Below are 16,622 nucleotides of genomic sequence, written 5' to 3'. Positions count from 1 at the left end.
CCAGGGAAGCAATGTTGCTGTGGGAAGCTGCCTTTCACATGCAGCGTTTTCTCCAGCCAAATAAGCTGTTGAAAGAGCAGACAGTCGCTCCACGTGCTGGGAGTGTTCGTTCAATGACCAACTGCCTGGAGCTGTGTGGGTGCAGTGATGGGGCAGCATGCCAGGGTGTCCCCCCTCCAGCCCACTCTTGTCCACCTCTTTTGGTGCTTCCCTCCTGCAGGACCACCTCCCTGTTGCTCTGTGGGCTGCAATATGTAATGCAAGCAACAGGAGAGGTACACATTTGCACCCTAAACCTGCTTTGGTTAGCATCTCACCACTTCCTGCATGGCTCCCAGTGCTCCTGGGTTGGAAGCAATAATAAATGTCCATAGGACATTCACACTTTGGGTCCCTTAGCAGCCTGATCTGCAAAGTGGTTAAAAAAGAATTACTGTTCCCAGTCAAGGCAACTGGAAACCAATGCTCAGAAAACTTTCAGGTACCTAAACTATTATTGGAAATGGAAAGGAACCAAGAGCCCAAAGACTTTAAACGCCCTAGGTGCTAATGCAGCAGAGGTTTGTACTGCTAGAGCTGCAGGATCCTGCATGTACTGCAAACACTATTGTCTCATGTGCTAAAGTGGGACCACACAGTGCTACAGGAAAAGAGAACAGCAATACACAGTGCCACAGATGGTGTTACTACTACAGGCACGGTTGGGGTAGGAGCAAACTGCCTAACTGCCTCAAGCAGCCTGCACTGGAGGACAAAGATGCCAGAAGGTTTCTCGAGCAACCTCTAGCACTGAGACCAACAGACCTAGCGGAAGCAGCTACCAACTACCACAGGTGGATCATACCCTAATCAACATGTAGTACCATCTTCTGCGGCACACAAGGAGCTCTGAGCATCAGAGGTGCTCTGGGTTATCACAAAAGAGCTTATGGGCAGAAACTACAACATGGATCTGCTACTTTCAGCAAAAAGCAGGAATGCAAGAAAAATATGGAAGCTCAGACCTAACAGCGGGAAGCTTCTTGATTCTAGCAGGATAAGGTCTGCCAGCAAAGAACGAAACAACACACAGTGAATGGGTTGTGAGGAAAGGGCATCTGTAAGACATGCTTCTTAGCGCAGCGTATAGGTGTACGAATGTTAAAAGCCTAGAAAATACCTCCAGTTTTAAGCCTTGCACTGAAGATAGCCCTCTGGGACATGAAGCCTCTCCAAAGAAAACTGTGAAATTTACTCAGAGTCATATTAGAGACCTGAAGGCAGGTGACTTGCTCAGGCAATGGCAGCAAGACATACATGTGCTCAAACATCACAGCAAGTTTTAGCCCCCAAATGAGTGTAGTCCCCGCTGCTAGAGGCAGAAGGTGGCATGTATGCAGAGATGCAGGCTGGAAACCTGCAGCATCTCCAGCATCTTTTTTGAGGATGTAGGAAGAAGGCTGGAGCAGATTGCTGCAAGGAAGGGGTCGTGGGGATCCTTGTGGAGGCTGACAATTGCCAATTTTTTGGTGCCCTTTGGCAGCTGCATGACACTTTGCATGGGGCAGCTTGCATGCATGAGGCTGAAATTAATTCCTAGTGACCTAACTGCCCAGCTGAGTGTGCTCTGTTGTCACATCAGAAGTGAGAAAGGAGCTGGAGGTCTGGCCAGCTCCTCCTGGAGTCTCGCTGTCAGAAAGAATTTCTTGAGATCCACCATGCTGTTCCTCTGCTCTGTCAGAGCAGCAGGACCTCATGCCCATGAGGAAACTCTGGCTGGATGTTTATTTATCCCCAGCGGCTCACTCAGTTGTAGGACAAGGGTTGGCTGCAGTCACTGTTTGCATAGATTTGGTTCGAAACATAGGTTGGAATTGCCCAGGGGATCAGGGCAATGTTATTTTAAGTACAAAATGCAAAATAACGCAGATATGATACCAATTGCATTCCACATATAGAGCCGCTTTCCTTGGAGCATACGCCCTTCAAACAAGCACTAGTAGATGCTATCTCATTGCAGACAATGGCCAGCTTTGGCTCCTTCATAGGAAAGGACAAAGTGGCTGTGTAACAATAGCTTCAGAGTTATTTACCCTCCAGGACAAGTTTCTTTATAAAAACAATCAATAAGGGCTTGGCCTTGAAGACCAAGAACTTCTATTCTTGCCAAAGCTTAAAAAAAAAAAAAAAAAAAAAAAATCTTTTTCACTGTAGCTTTCGTCATCCATAAAAATGCCTGACTCCTGCAGTGCTCTTGGCTTTAAAGACAGCGTTAAGAGGATGGTTTCAGCAGGCCAACTGTGCGCTCTTTGGAAAGGTATTTCCTTTAATGGGAAGCCTCCTCGTTGCGTTCTTCCTAGGTGAGCCCTAGCACACAGCCCATTGTCCTCGGAGCAGACCTGTTTTTATAGCTCTAATGTAAACCATTACGCTATTTTCAGTGTCTCTTCATCCATGAGTTCAGCCAGGACTCAAATGTTCTCATCATCCAGTTCCAAATGTGTTATTCCAAGTGACAATATATTATTCATTCTTTCCTCTGAGATGTTAACTGCTGTTTTCTTTAGTCCCTCTGTGAAGAGCTAACAAAGATGGGTAAGGAAAACACTCCTGATGTTTGTCCCTTTTGGTTTTCTTTCAGAGCTGTCTCTCCACTCACTGCTGTTTCTATTCATCACCAGTATTTGCACACATCTCACCTTATTAATGCTTGTGCCAAAGTCCATACAGACCCAAAATGTGTGTGACTAATTAACACATTAATAAATAATTAGGTGACTAATTCCCATTATCTTCAATGCATTAGTGTACAAACCACACATCTAAATCCCTCCAGAAATCTGATCCCTTGGGCCATACGAATGCTAGCAGCACCACAGGTTGGTGTTAACAGCAGCGCAGCCAGCAGGCTGAGGGAAGGGTTTTCTCCCTTCATCTCAGCACAGGAGACATCACATATGGGCACTACGACCAGTCTGGGGCTCCCTGACCCAGACAGACATGGACGCTCCAGAGCAAGCCCAGTGGAGGTCTCTGAGTTGGCTGGGGGCTGAAGCACAGGAGGTATGAGGCAATGCCAAGGGCACTGGGTCTGTTCAGTCTGGAGAAGAGAAGACGTAGGGGGATATTAATGCTGCTTGCAACTGCCTAATGGGTAAGTGGAGAGAGGATGGAGCCAGACCCTTCCCAGAGGTGCCCAGGAATTGGACAAGGGACAACAACACAAGCTGCAAAAAGGGATATTCTGACTAGATGAGGAAAACATTCTTCTAGATGAGGGTGGTGAAACACTGGAACAGAGCCCAGGGAGCCAGGGAATCTCCATCTTTGCAGACAGTCAATGCTCAATGGAACAAAAACCCAAGCAACCTGATCTAATGCTGAACTGAGCCCTGCTCTGAGCAGGGGTTGATCCAGATACCTTTAGATATCCCTTCCCGCCTAAATAACTCAGTGATACCAGCATATCCCACATTTCTTTCCTAAATACCAGATCCAGAGATGAAAGCTGATGACCACTTAAGAACATAGCCAAAACAGTAGCTGAGCTCTCCCATGCTCCAATTTATGAAGGCAATGCTGAAGGCAACATTTTGTGGCTGGGAGAACCCTAGAAGAGCTCAGTATTGGAAATCCTAGATGTGTGAGGCCCAGGTAACCATAACGAACCTCTTCTGAAAAGGAAATAAATCATCGTGAGATCTGGTTTTTTAAAACAAGAGTAAAGGCTCCTAGAGAAGGTTGGGGATGCAACTTTTATCAACTCTGAAAGTCTGAAGCAGAAGCTTTTTCTGGCAGCTTCTTGCATATTTTAAGGTGCACTTAACAATTTCCCTGTTCTGTGACACTGCATTTCCAGCAGTGCTATTTTACTGATAATCAAGATAAAGTAATGGAGCCCTCGAAAGCCAATTCTGAAGCATTTTATTGGCATTTCCTACAACAGTAGGTGCTCTTAAATAAAATCAGGACTAAAACTTAATTCCAAGAGCCATACTGTTAGGATGTTCTGCTTTTTTGAAGCATAACTTCAGGACAGACAAGCTGGAAGATACATTTCAGTTTTCCTGTTAAAATTTTCATGTTTTTTCTAATACCGAAACATGCAGTTTCGCTGGAGTCTCTCTTATAACCAAGCCAATGAACTAACTTTCCTTCAGTATGCAAAAGCCCCCAATTTGGGGAAAAGGCAGTGTTACAAAAATTGATAAAATGTATGTATTTCTGACACCTGGAGGATTCACTGGGAACCTAAAGAAATAAATCACTGCTTCTGAGACTGATAAATAGCCCTTTGCATTAATGCTCTTCCCTGAGCATTAGAGATTGAAATGCTCTTCCCATATTAACTGCACTTCTGTGGAAATCTAAAGAACTCTTTTCCATGATTACAATCAGGTCAGCTTTCTTTTTTTTTTTTTGATTTCAAAAACTCTCATGACGTTGAAGAATGATAAAAAGTAAACAGATACTGCAGATGAGACACCTCTGTCCTTTGGGGAAGCCACAGTTTTGAGCCCTGGCTTTTTAAACCTGCAGTTCATCAGCTCTCCTTTACGATATCAATGGTGTTAAGAAGATCAGAGCCTCGGCCTGTTTTGATCATTTTCGCTGATGTTGGGGGGAGGAAATTAAATAGACATTCGGCATATTTGTTAAGTTTGAATCCCCAGGCAATTATGGCTCGTTTTATGTTCAATCCTTCAGCTGATTCAGGATCTGCTGAATTCTGCCTAGCTAATATTAGAACAGAACTCCAGCCCTAATGTCAATGTACAACTTTGAAATGGTAGGTACAATCACTTTAAACATCAGAGTGGCTACATGCCAAGCCTGATCAGAACAGCAGACAGCTCAGATTTGCCTTGCCTGATGCTGTTTTATATTGTCAGATTGTGTTTGGCCCAGCACAGCAGAGTACTGAGAGCAGCTGCCAGAAATATTCCTGGTTCCTCTTTGCTATGGGGCACAGACTCTTCTACTGAAGACCAAGGTGAGTCTGATGAGCAACAGTAAAGTAACCCCCCCCCCAACATGGCCTATGATGCCCTTGGAGGAAGGCATCCATTTTGCATGGCTTGTCTGGGCTTTAGCCTTCACTGAAGTCCCCGAATGGCAGGCTTGATGTCCTCTGCCAGCTGTGCTCATGAAGGGCACGTGGCCTGGCAGCAATATTGGGCTCAAGGACATGAGGCTGAGACTTCTCCAGGTCGTTTCTCAGAGTAATTCATGGCTTTTGGATGTGGACTAGATTTGTGCCAGTAGCCACGTGCTTCCCAGCACCAGCCTCTGCCCTGTGCTAAGGGCTAAGGACAACTTTTGCTATTAAGCTCCTGATCCTTAGAACAGCATTCCCAAGATAAAACGACACTCTCCCAGAACAGTTCTATCTTCCTCTAACTTGTAATAAGCCATTCCCTGCACCTCCTTCTTTTCTTTTCTGTTTTTTCTTTATTCTTTCTATTATCCACCCTACTCAAACATCAGGATTAGGGAAGATTGTGTCTCTCTGAAGTTATTATAATCACAAGCTTTCTTTCTCCTGTATGCTCTGTTTGAATACCCATCACGCCTCTGGAGGTGCCTTGCAAATAACCAACCATAACTTGGGAGAAAGTCTCTGGATCCAGTTACCTCCCTTCCAAGACAGTGGAGCCAGCTGTTAAATGTACCGTTAAAATATTTCTCGTACTAAAAAGCCCAGCTCTTGCTCCAGTAACTTGTATCTGTGACAATATGTGTCCAGGTCCTGCAAAGGGCATCTCTGCTCAATGTCTAAAGCACATCAGATGTGTTCAGGAGGAAATATTTTGGGTAGGACAGACCTATTGAGGTTGAAAATGTCCTGCCTGGCTAGACGGTAACAAATATCCAGGATGGACTATGCATTTAAGAGGTCATGGTCTTGATTTCATGGCAGGCCTGGGGGCTGGTTCAGCCCTGCAGGGCTCTTTTAAAGCTCTCCTGTTACATAACATGGCATCAGAGCATGAAGTGAAATCAGAGAGAAAGTATGCTGAACAAGATAGGTCCCATAAAGCCCAGACCCTCCCAGAGAATTTGGATGCTACAACCTCAGTAGGTAATTCGTTGCTATTTGACCATAGCACTTCCTAAATTATTAGGTACTAACACACACAAATCACTGAGAGCCCTCATCGTTCCCAGAGTGTTGGCAGAGGTGCCTGGGGACAGGACATGGGGCAGCAGCACAAGTTGTGGCAGATGAAAATCCTATTAGACATATGGAAAAGTTTTCCCTCCTTGAGAGTGGTGGAACACTGCAACCAGGGGCTGCAGCAGGGCAGAGGGACCATGGTGGTCAGTGCATCTCCCTATCTGGAACCCTCCCATCCTCTTGCCAGTGAGCCACGGCTCCTGCAAGATGCGGCGATGAGAGCAGCCCTCAGCTGCTGGAATTGAAATGCCTTCACTTCTTCATGTCTAATCAAGGACCTCTTTCTTCCCAGACTGGACTGTGGTTTCCCAGAAAGAGCTAGTGTGCAGCAACTTACTGATGAAGTTGGCTTGGCCAGTGAAGATGGTGTACTGGAGCTCATAGGAGCTGACACTGAACTCATCCTCCGAGATCCAGTGAACTGTAATCGTGTCATGGGACGCGGTGCAAAGTTCCTCTCGAACAGATGGAGGGTTAGGCGCTGCAGGAGATCACAGGTAACACAGTTTAGTAAGGTTTTTTATATATTGTTTTTTTTTTTTTTTTTTTTTTTTTTTTTGCTCCCATAATAATAAAGATGGGCTCAGTGAGCTGGGAGCAGGTCTCTCATGACACAAACAGCTGTCTCTTTTTATGTGATGCTGAGTTTCCCACTTCACTAAAATTTTTAGTTGGGCTAAGTGGCAAATGTTGAGGGACAGTGTGTTTCCAAGAGTGCCAGAACAAGGGAGTATGTTATTGCTGTTGTCACTGTGAAGTCTGACACCTCAAGCTCAAAACAAATTGAGTAATCTCTTAAAATCAAACTACTTCCTGGCACTAATTTTGGAATAAATATTTTGTCCAATACATGTTCTGGATAGAGCTGACATTTTTTCATTTATCATTCATTCCAAGCTTACCTGCATAAACATGAAGAAAATCATATTTATGTAAGTAATGATGCCTAGTCTTCTTAGAGCTTTTGTTCCTTCCTTTGATTTTACAGAAGACAGCATCATAAACAAGCAGGCTCCTATTCTTGATCTGGGCAGCAGTGCTGCTCCTACCAGCACATCACCTCACTCCAGCTGGATACATGAGTGCATGAACAGCCTTTCCTAGTCCTTACTGGTATGCAGCCTGTAACTATTATTCCTTGCTATTGGTATTATGGCAGCACCAAGAGACCCAACTGCAATCTGTATGTCTCTTTTGTTCCAGCAAAGGCTCTGCCCCCAGGAGTTTGTAAATCAACATAAAGAGCCCCATAAAAAGGTGCAGCTAAGGAGAAACAGTAAAAGACATGTTGCATAAAAAGTAAAGTAATTGGTTAATTCACCTTTCCCTTCCTAGATCTCCCCACACTTTTTCTTTATGGGCATCAGCCTCCTCTATCAGTTGTAGAGCTCATAATTTTTGACCTGCTTCCTGAACTTTTCCATCTTACTTCTAGAAAAGCCATGGTGCTCCGTGACACACAGAGGGGAGTGGAGATGCTGTGCACCCTGAGGAGTGGAAGGTGTTTCTGCTCTGGAAGGACTGCTCTGCTGATGGCATGGAAGCCTCTGCACTGGCTGAGAGCTGCCATGGCACTGTGTCCCACAGAAGTTTAATAGGGGAGAATGACTGATAATTTAGTTTGCTTTAAAATACCCTTTCCAGCCCTCAGCAATGTGCAGGGAATGAAGTGTGATGCGCACGGTAGGGAGTGAGTCTGTGCACACACCTGTTAGATAATCCAGTCCCTCCAGCAGCTTCTTCTCTCTGGAAAAATCTAAAGCAAAGTTTTCAAAGGCATCATTAAAATTGATATCGGGTATCAGAACTTGAGAGGATGCAGTTGCCATGGCGACCCTGAAAGAAAAGAAGAGACCATCAATATACATCAGGGTACACGTTGCTCCTGACTCCCAAGAGCAGTGAGATGAGTGATTAAAAAGGTGCAAACTGCCTTGCAGTGACATAACACACCATAAACAATCCACGTCACACTATCTAGCTGGGAGAGCTTCACAGGAGAACCGGAGTGACAACTGCCCAGAAATGGGGCTACAAAGCTAGTTTGTCTTGTGTCACTAATGACAAAATCGTTCCCCTTTGTTCGCTGAAATAATCAAGGATCACTCTATAGGCTTATAAAAACCACAGTTTATCAGAGGCTGCCAAAATCGGGAGGAGCTGGGAGCACAGATCCATGAGGAGCAGTGGAGGAGATGGGTGGGCAGAGAGGATGTGAAGGGGGACCTGGCAGCAGCGATAGCTGCTTGAAGGGCAGGGGCAGACTTGACAGAGCCAAATGCCTCTTGGTGGTGTAAGGCATTAGACTGAAGGATGATGCTACAAGCTGTGCTGTGGGAGTCCCATAGGGCATAAGGAAAAGCTCCTTCCCCAGGAGGGTGGCATGGTGCTGATGACAGCCCTGCTGCGAGCGTGCAGTGGGGCTGAAGACTCTTGAGCTCTCTTCACGTCAGGATTTCTCTGAGTTCTTCAGCCCAGGGACCAACATTTGCCCCGGTGCACACTAGACGGTCAACTTCATTAGGCCCTGCCATGATATTCCCCATTCCAGGCTACGGCATGAGGAGGTTCAGACTGGGTCTGTGATGCAGACATTTTTTGCTAACCTTTCCTACTGCTGTAATATTATTCACACTATGATGGTGTGACCCCAACAGTCCCTACCCACCTACATGCATTTTAAGTGTATTAAGGGTGCTCTGACCAGCTCTAGTCTGAATGACAGAGAACCTTCTCAAGCCCTGTCTAGGGGCAACACCCCACTGGGCACACTGCTGTAGATCTGAATCACTAAGTGCCTCGGGTGCAAGATCTTCCTCCACCCTTCCTTGCTCCTGGACTCACCCTACAGCAATTCACGGTACTAAGTCAGGAGTTCCTGAGAGATCATCTGAGATCAGTTACTACTTAGTTAGTGAATCCCACCTAAATCATTGAATGTTTCACTTGGCCCTGTATTCCGGCTGTTTTTGGCCAGCTCACTTTCACAGATATTTCTTAAATTCTTGTTGTTCTAGTCTTGTTTGCTGACTGCACCACACCACATAGTAGGCTATTCAGCTTGGCAGCAATATGATGCTTGGAGAAAGTATGCTGTATATCATGAGTGATACAGAGAGGCCAACAAGCGCATCCTTTCCCCAGCAGTGGCTGGGTGCAACATGCAGGAAAGCTGTAGCCATTTAGACTTATGCAAAATAGGTGGGGATGATGGAGTACTCCCTGGGCAGACCAGTCTCTGAGGGAGCAGGGTGCTGTATTCAGAGGACAACACCTTACCGCTGGGCCAAGAAGTGCTGTCACCAATTTCCCAGACACCAACCAGAATCAAACTTGCTAACTACTGCTACATTGTGAACGCACCTCTCCGCCACATTCCTGGCTGTCTGCAGGAATCGCGCGTGGTCATTCTCTTTCAGGATATGCTCTGCTTGATTTATGAGGACTGTTGAGCGCTCGAGACACTGCCGGCAGTTAGCGACCTGCTGGGCCAACTTCCTCAGCTTCATCACCTGAGAGAGGAGCAGAAGGAAATGAAAATACCCAGAAATCAGCAGTCAGAGAAGATTTGCAAGGAGCCCTGGGAGTTTTGCCCACAAATCAGCTGGCTCAAGCTGTCTTGTTTAGGCTGGGGTGGACAGTGTAGCTGGCGTGCTTGCTAAGCCAGCCCCAAGGCACATAACATGCAGAGCTTGAAAGGCAAAGGAGAAACCCTCATCCTACCTCAGTAGCTGCTCAGTGGAAGTGGGAAGTGGAGAAATCACATGGAAATGTCTCCAAGGGCTTTGGAGGGAAAGGGAGATCATCAACACACTTCCCATGTTAATTTTTGATTACAGATGGCAAAGCCACAGGGGAAAGTCTCTGTGCTATTCTAAAGGTCCCACATGTGATCAAAACAGCAGAACAATGCGTCTTCTCTTTACTCTTCCTACACAAATGCTCACAGTCTTATTTGCACTATGCCTTCCTCTCCCTCAGCACATCCGGGCTGGCTCCTTGCAGATGTGGCCAGGAGAGAAGCACTCTTACAAAATAATTCAGCACAATGCAAAGAAATTTCACACTTGTTTGGCATTGCTCAGCAACAGTAGAGCTCAGACTTGTTGCTGGAAAATGTCACCTTTCCCACCACAGATCATTCTGCAGTTATGGGCTCCAATAAGATGGGATGGGTGAGTTACCTGCAACACAGGGAAGTACTATCACTGAGCTAAAAAGCAAGCCCAGACACAAACTTGCATCTAAAAACAAGGCATGTGGCAGGAACAGGCTCTGCTCCATTCCACACAAGTTTCACGTGAGTCCTGCACAGACTAGTGTTCGGGGCAGGGATACAGGGCCTCCTCTGCTTTTGACAGCCTCACTGTTCTTGCTGCATCTAGTGGAAACTCAGATGTGATCCAGCCAGCATAGTAAATGGGAGATGAAGTGATGCCAGAGAAACTATGCCTGCATCTTCACTTCTCTCTCCACAAGACTCCTTGAAAGATATTCATTGATGGCTTAAGACAATGTTGAACAAGCCATAAAGGAATAAACACAGACGATGCATTTTATGGCATCTCTCTCTCTCTCTCTTCTGCAAAATAATGGAGCTCAGCAGCTGTGAGGTAAGCAAAGAAACCAGAACAAATGTATTTCTTAGGCTAAATCTCCATGCCCATACACAGGGGAACATGGTGCTGAACAACCAGGGAACAAGTTCAGAAGGGTACTTAGGTGAAAGTCCTCTTAGAACATGACTCAACTAACTGCTGCTCCCCCAAAACTCCTAAATCCTCCAGGCAGCTAGGGCAAAGATGAATGAAAGTCAGATTTATAGATAAGTTTAAAGAGAAACTCTTATTCTTGTACTACACAGAAGCACTGCCCTACTGAAAACATCCCCTACATCCCCTACTGAAAACAGAATCAAGCAATCAAGCTACTCCTGCTGTTTTGTAAGAAAGAGAAATGCACAGCTTTAGAGATGCTTTTTCCTTAGCGTAGCTCCTTTCCAGCAGCAAACACAAGCCCCAGATTGTTCCAGGTGTCGCTCACCAATTGCAATGGTTCCACAACACAAGAGAGCTGTCATGCTTTGTAGGGTCTCCTGAATTAAGGTCTATGGCTCCAGCAACAAAATAATCACCGGATCCCTTTCTTTCCCTCCCCTTCTCTATGTGAATGCATACACATACATGTAGCCAGTTTGGCACTGATTTCACATCAGACTGCACCAATTTAAATTCGATCACAACGTAGCTCTCAAACCCTGCCAGAATCCCTCCCTTTTCAGTAGCTAGGAAGCAGAAGATACCAAGCAGAGGGTAAAAGGACAGTAAAAGAACTGAATAAAATTCAGAAGCAATGAGGAGTTGTCAAAAACTAGACAACTTCACACTGGAAATGGGAAAACTCAAACATGAGCCAGGAGCAGACAAGGCCACTGGGAAAAAAGGACTTTACAGAGGAGCCTGGAGCCAACACACATTTCCTCGTTAGGAGCACAGGGGAATTTAAGAAAGCCTTGAGCTGAAGGTGCTGAGATCAATACCATGTGTTTAGAACACGCCGTACCATTGTTCTTGCTGCTGATGCTTAGCCGGAGCCAGAGACAGTATTTTGATTCAGTGGACACTCCTGGGTCCTACTCTGGCACCAGTAAAGACACACAAGGAAGGGTATGAGCACAAAGGGAATTGCGTTAAGGACCAAACTGGAAGCTATTCTGTATCTGGAAAACCATCTTGAGACAGGGCAACTTGGCAATTGCTAACGAAATATAAATTCCCCGTGCCCTGTTCCTTGATTCACCACTGTGTTTGTGTATGTAGTGAAGGACTGTCCAGATACCTAAAGGAGGAGAAAGCATCTTTCAGAAGATGGAACTGGGAATATTTGAAACAGCAGGTTCAGAAATAATAAATCCTACTTCGGACATCTGCCTTGTATTCTTCAGCTGTACCACACATTAGACTCTCCTGAAAGGCATTGCACAAATGTATTTTAAAATTAAACAGATGATAACCCTCCAAGAGTGTGTGTAGGAGGGATCAGTCAGCGAGACAGCATGCCTTTTAGCTTATTTAGAAGACACCTGCAACCAAGCATTGTGCTGGACTCATTCTGCAAGAGTGAAATGACAGAGTCTTACACTTGCTGTCTCTGGCCTATACTACCACATGCACATGCAATTCTTCCAGCACATCTCCAACGGGAGCAACTGGCATCTTGCAGTCCTCACTCGCAAGCCTATGTACACCAGCCCTCCCCTGCTCCCTCCTCGACGCAAGGGCTGCCCACCAGCCACGTGGCCTCTGCATTACAGTCCCCTGCCAGCCCTACCTCTCACTGCCCCAGTGCACGTAGAGCTGCTTGGAGGTGTCTGGGCACAGACGCACACTGCCTGCCTTCCTCCCATCTGCTCCTGCCCAGCAGTTCTCCCCTCCCAGCTTAATTTTTCACCCCCTGAGACTATTTCCCTGTTTCCTTTTTTAACTAGAGACTAGGGCATTTTGTGAGCCTTGTAAAGCCCCCATGACAGCGGCTCCCAAAGCTTCTCATTTGGCAGCTCCTCGCTCACTGCCACTGCCCTGGAGCACACTGTCAATCTGAAACCCCCGTCCACAGTTTGAAAATCTGACAAGAAACAAGAGCAAGAGCTTTCAGAGCTGACAGGGAGAATACTTGAGCTGCTCTTTCAAGGTGTCAGCGCTGTCAGTGCTTTTACAATTAAATATCATGCTAATCCCCTTCCTGACACCACAGCTCTGCTCTCCCTTGCATTGGTCTAGGGGACCAGGCTTCTTTCCATCAGCTCCCAGTCTGAGCAGCTCCCTCAGCACTTTTGCAGGAGCTCAGAATAGATTGAACCAAGGGATAAAAGCCAATGAATGAACTCCGAGCATCTCAAGCCAAGAAAAATCCACAACTATGTACCCCTCTGCATACACCAAAGGGTTTGCATGCATCCTGAGACACACCTGGGTGCCACTGATGGTATTGTACAGGTTCACAGAGGAATATTCATGTGCCAGCCCTCATCATTTCAGCACTGGGCAGCCCTTGAAGCAGCTCGCCAGGCTGCAGTAAAAGGAGAACTCATGGTAAATTATGTGATAGGTTAAGACACCTGGGCAACCCCCCAAACAATACCTTGAGTCAAGCGGAGCTGAAACATGTTCCTCAATAAACTGATGTGAAGTCAGACTTTGGTTGGAAATGACAGTCAGTCACAGCTAGGGTCAAGGTATGAAGTTCTCTGTATCCTAAGGGAAAGGGACACACTTTGACCCAATACCAAGGCTCAGACACTAGTACAAGGCTTGGGCACCATGCAGAGCAAGGGACCATCATGAGCCCATCTGGCAAGTGACAGGCGCCACCTCTTCAGGTTGCTCTCCTGAGGCTCCTGGCATCTCAGCCTAATCTTCATTGAGTCTCAGCCACTCACACTCATTCAGTTTCCAAGGTCAATGGGTTTGCACAGATAGGACCTCACAGCTAAGTGTATCTTCAACCTGTCCCTTCACCTGTCCCCCTTGCTCTCCCAAAGCAATAAGGGATGGTGGAGAGAGGATGTCACTGGTGAGAATGAGTAAAACCCAGCTGACAAGATATGCGTTCTTCCTGCTGTAATCTCTTGCTCAGGGGCTGGTAGCCCAGATCTGAGCTGACTAATTGCACCCATGGTTATGTGCCCCTGGGAATGGCCCACTGTGTTGCCAGCATCAGGGAAGAGATCATTAGGGGCCTATCAGTGAGATGAGGAGGACTGCCATCACCTGTAGAGCCTCTGGTACCCTGCTAGCTCCATCCATCTGCCAGACACATCTGCTGGACCCTGGCACTTATGCCACATCAGATTTGCTGCCCATAGCCAGTGCTCCTTCTCCTAATTCTTTGGGGGGGGGGGTCTCCATTTCCACACTTGGGTCCCCCTCTGAAGCCCATTGGTGTGACTCTGGGCTGCTGTCTCTCTCGTGCTCCTGTTCCATCACCTCTGGCACCAGGTGGAGCTGCGCAGAAGATCGTGGATTGGGATGACCACGCCATGTTAGCTCTGGCCATGTCATGTGGCTCCCAGCAGATGAGAGAGGCAGCAGCAGAGTACAGCAAATATAGAAGATGCTGGACAGCTGCAGAGAAACATGAAGAGTGGAGCAGGAAGAGGGAAGGAGGCAAGAGAGCAAGTCTCTGCGGTTTAATAGCTCTGCTCCCCCCATGGTGTTCTGACAACTCCCAGATGCTCAGACACATGCACACACAGAGCTCGTGTGCTGCTGGCAGGGGTGAATGGGAGCAGGATCAGATGAAACAGGTAGCACTTGTTATGCCATATGACACTTTGATTTATGCCAGATTTGTTACCATTACTGAGGGCTGAAGTAACCTCATTATCAATAACAGACTTGTGCCTGCTTCCATTATAGCAAAAAGTCATGGGCTGTGACTCACTGTTGACTTATTCTTGCATGTAGTTTGAATTACAGCAGTAGAAAATGCACTGTGAATTCATAAATGCTCCTTTCAGGACCCCACACGCTGCCACATACCCAATATACTCCCGTGGCCTTCCTGCTAAACCTTATTTTACTCTACTGCTGCCATGCACAGCCCTCTGTGGTGCTCCTGGGCAGGTAAAGGTGTTCTTGCGTGTACCTAAGCTAGCTTGTTCCAGGTGCTAATTATGTCTGCACCCTTGGATAAAGGCTCAGCAGCTCATCAGAGTTGAGATGTGGGCTGCGCAGTCAGTTTGCCTAAAGCCAGTTCTAGTTGGCTTGTGGGACAGATGCAGCACATGTCTTTTATGGTAAGAGGCTCCAAATCCCACTGCAGATTGGCAAGGACTCCGAGGCTCTGTGCCCAGCCTCAAGAGCCTTTCCACCTTACCAACTACCTCTGCACAGAGGACATCTCTGCAGCCAGAACCTGCCTACCATCAAAACTTTGTTCTTCCAGGCACATGAGCATGCATAAACTCAGTGATATGATCCCAAACATGACCATTTCAGGAAAGGTGGAAGTGCGGAGCTGTGGGTCACAAGTTGGATGCACTGATAGAGCATAAAGAGAACAGTGACAGAGGGTGTAGGTTAGGTCCAAGGCATATGGGAAAACCTCTGCTTGCAATGGTGCATTTGAAAGAGAAAACATAGGATGCTAATGATATGGTCCACCATGACCAGAGAGGCTTGCTGCTCTGTAAGCTCCGCTTGAGGTAGCCCTGCAGGCGCACTGGTGTTAACCTCGCTTTAAAATCCACCATGCCCTTGTCTTGTCTTCATATTTAATTCCCTGACTTTGACAGTGAGGAGGTGAGAGCAGCAGTGAGCCAACTGCCCTAGGCCAGCCCTGCAGAACCTTCTCCATGGTTCAAGTGCTGCTGTGGAAGGGCTGAGCTGGCACACGTTGTGCTGCATCACTGAGACCAAGTGTCACTGCAACATGCTGGAGCCGAGGGGGATTGCAACCCTCGCAGAGGCCAGGCCACCCAGCAAAGCCCTTCTGGGAGAGAAACACACAGGGCAGAGGTTACACTGCTCGCTGTAACACACACTGTCCCCAGAGTCCTGTGTCCTCTTCTCTGCCAAGTGTTCAGGCTGCAGCAGCCAGGTGCTGTGTGCCCTGTTGGGCTTTTCTGCAATTAGGACTACAAACCTGACTTTGCTAAAGGGCAGGTCTTCAGAGCTCATGGGTTTTGAGAAATGTATAAGGCTTTTAGTGGTGTGACCAAATATCCAGTCTTTTTCTTGGGGAAGCTACTGGCCCCTCAAAGACCTAAGACAATGGGGGTACATTTCCCTTAAGTACGTAAAAATTGTTCCTAAATATTAACTCTCCTTGTTTCTTCCCAGGAAAGGAGGGCAGAGAGCTCTGATGACCTGTGATCCTGCATCTGCTTCTTGCTGAGAATTGAAATGAATGTAATTGTACCAAAGCTGCCCTGCTACCCTTCTCGCCTCTAAGAAGAACATCCATGTGGAGATGCATCCCATACCATAACTAATGTGTCAGCACTGCCAGAGGCTCACCACTTTCTCATGCATTATTTTTAAAGTCACAGCTCCTGCAGTGAAGTGATTGCATCAGAAAGTCTGCTGTCATTTTCTATATCTGCTTCAGTTCTCTCCTTGTTGCAGCAAAAAAGCATAAGAACGTGACCTGATGAGGCTCAGAAACAGGAAACCCTTGAAAAGACTCTTTCACTGATTACTTTTGACAATCCCATGATTTTTCTTTCAATTCCATCATTTCAGGGGCTGAATTTCGAGCCTGGAAAAGCTGGGGTCGCCAAAAGTCCCTTCTCAGAAATGCATGCTGGCTCCCGTGCACTGGGATTTCCGTCTCCATGGGGCATGGAGCCCAGGGTTCCTCGCAGCTGGAATGAACACCTCTGATCATCCCGCTGCAAACCTGGGACTGCAATTAGCACAGCACTATTCAGGGCAGGTGCGATGGGCAGCGAAGACTTGAAACA

The 16,622-nt window shown here is 46.8% G+C and overlaps 1 protein-coding gene across 4 annotated transcripts in view; it reads right to left on the bottom strand.

The window, feature by feature from the left end:
- The window catches only part of MID2 (midline 2), a 167,750-nt gene that overhangs the window by 24,840 nt on the left and 126,288 nt on the right, over nucleotides 1-16,622 (bottom strand). For all 4 annotated transcript variants that reach the window (XM_062584485.1, XM_062584484.1, XM_062584483.1 and 1 more), the window contains 3 exons: nucleotides 9,521-9,669; nucleotides 7,866-7,993; nucleotides 6,495-6,638 (listed from right to left, as the gene is read on the bottom strand). In XM_062584485.1, the coding sequence (XP_062440469.1) occupies nucleotides 6,495-6,638; nucleotides 7,866-7,993; nucleotides 9,521-9,669 (421 nt within the window). The remainder of the gene's footprint in view (nucleotides 1-6,494; nucleotides 6,639-7,865; nucleotides 7,994-9,520; nucleotides 9,670-16,622) is intronic.

The sequence above is a fragment of the Rhea pennata genome, chromosome 11, assembly GCF_028389875.1.
Source record: "Rhea pennata isolate bPtePen1 chromosome 11, bPtePen1.pri, whole genome shotgun sequence".
NCBI lineage: Eukaryota > Metazoa > Chordata > Aves > Rheiformes > Rheidae > Rhea > Rhea pennata.
Note: the sequence above shows the minus strand (reverse complement) of the source record. Positions and strands in the feature narration are given on the sequence as shown.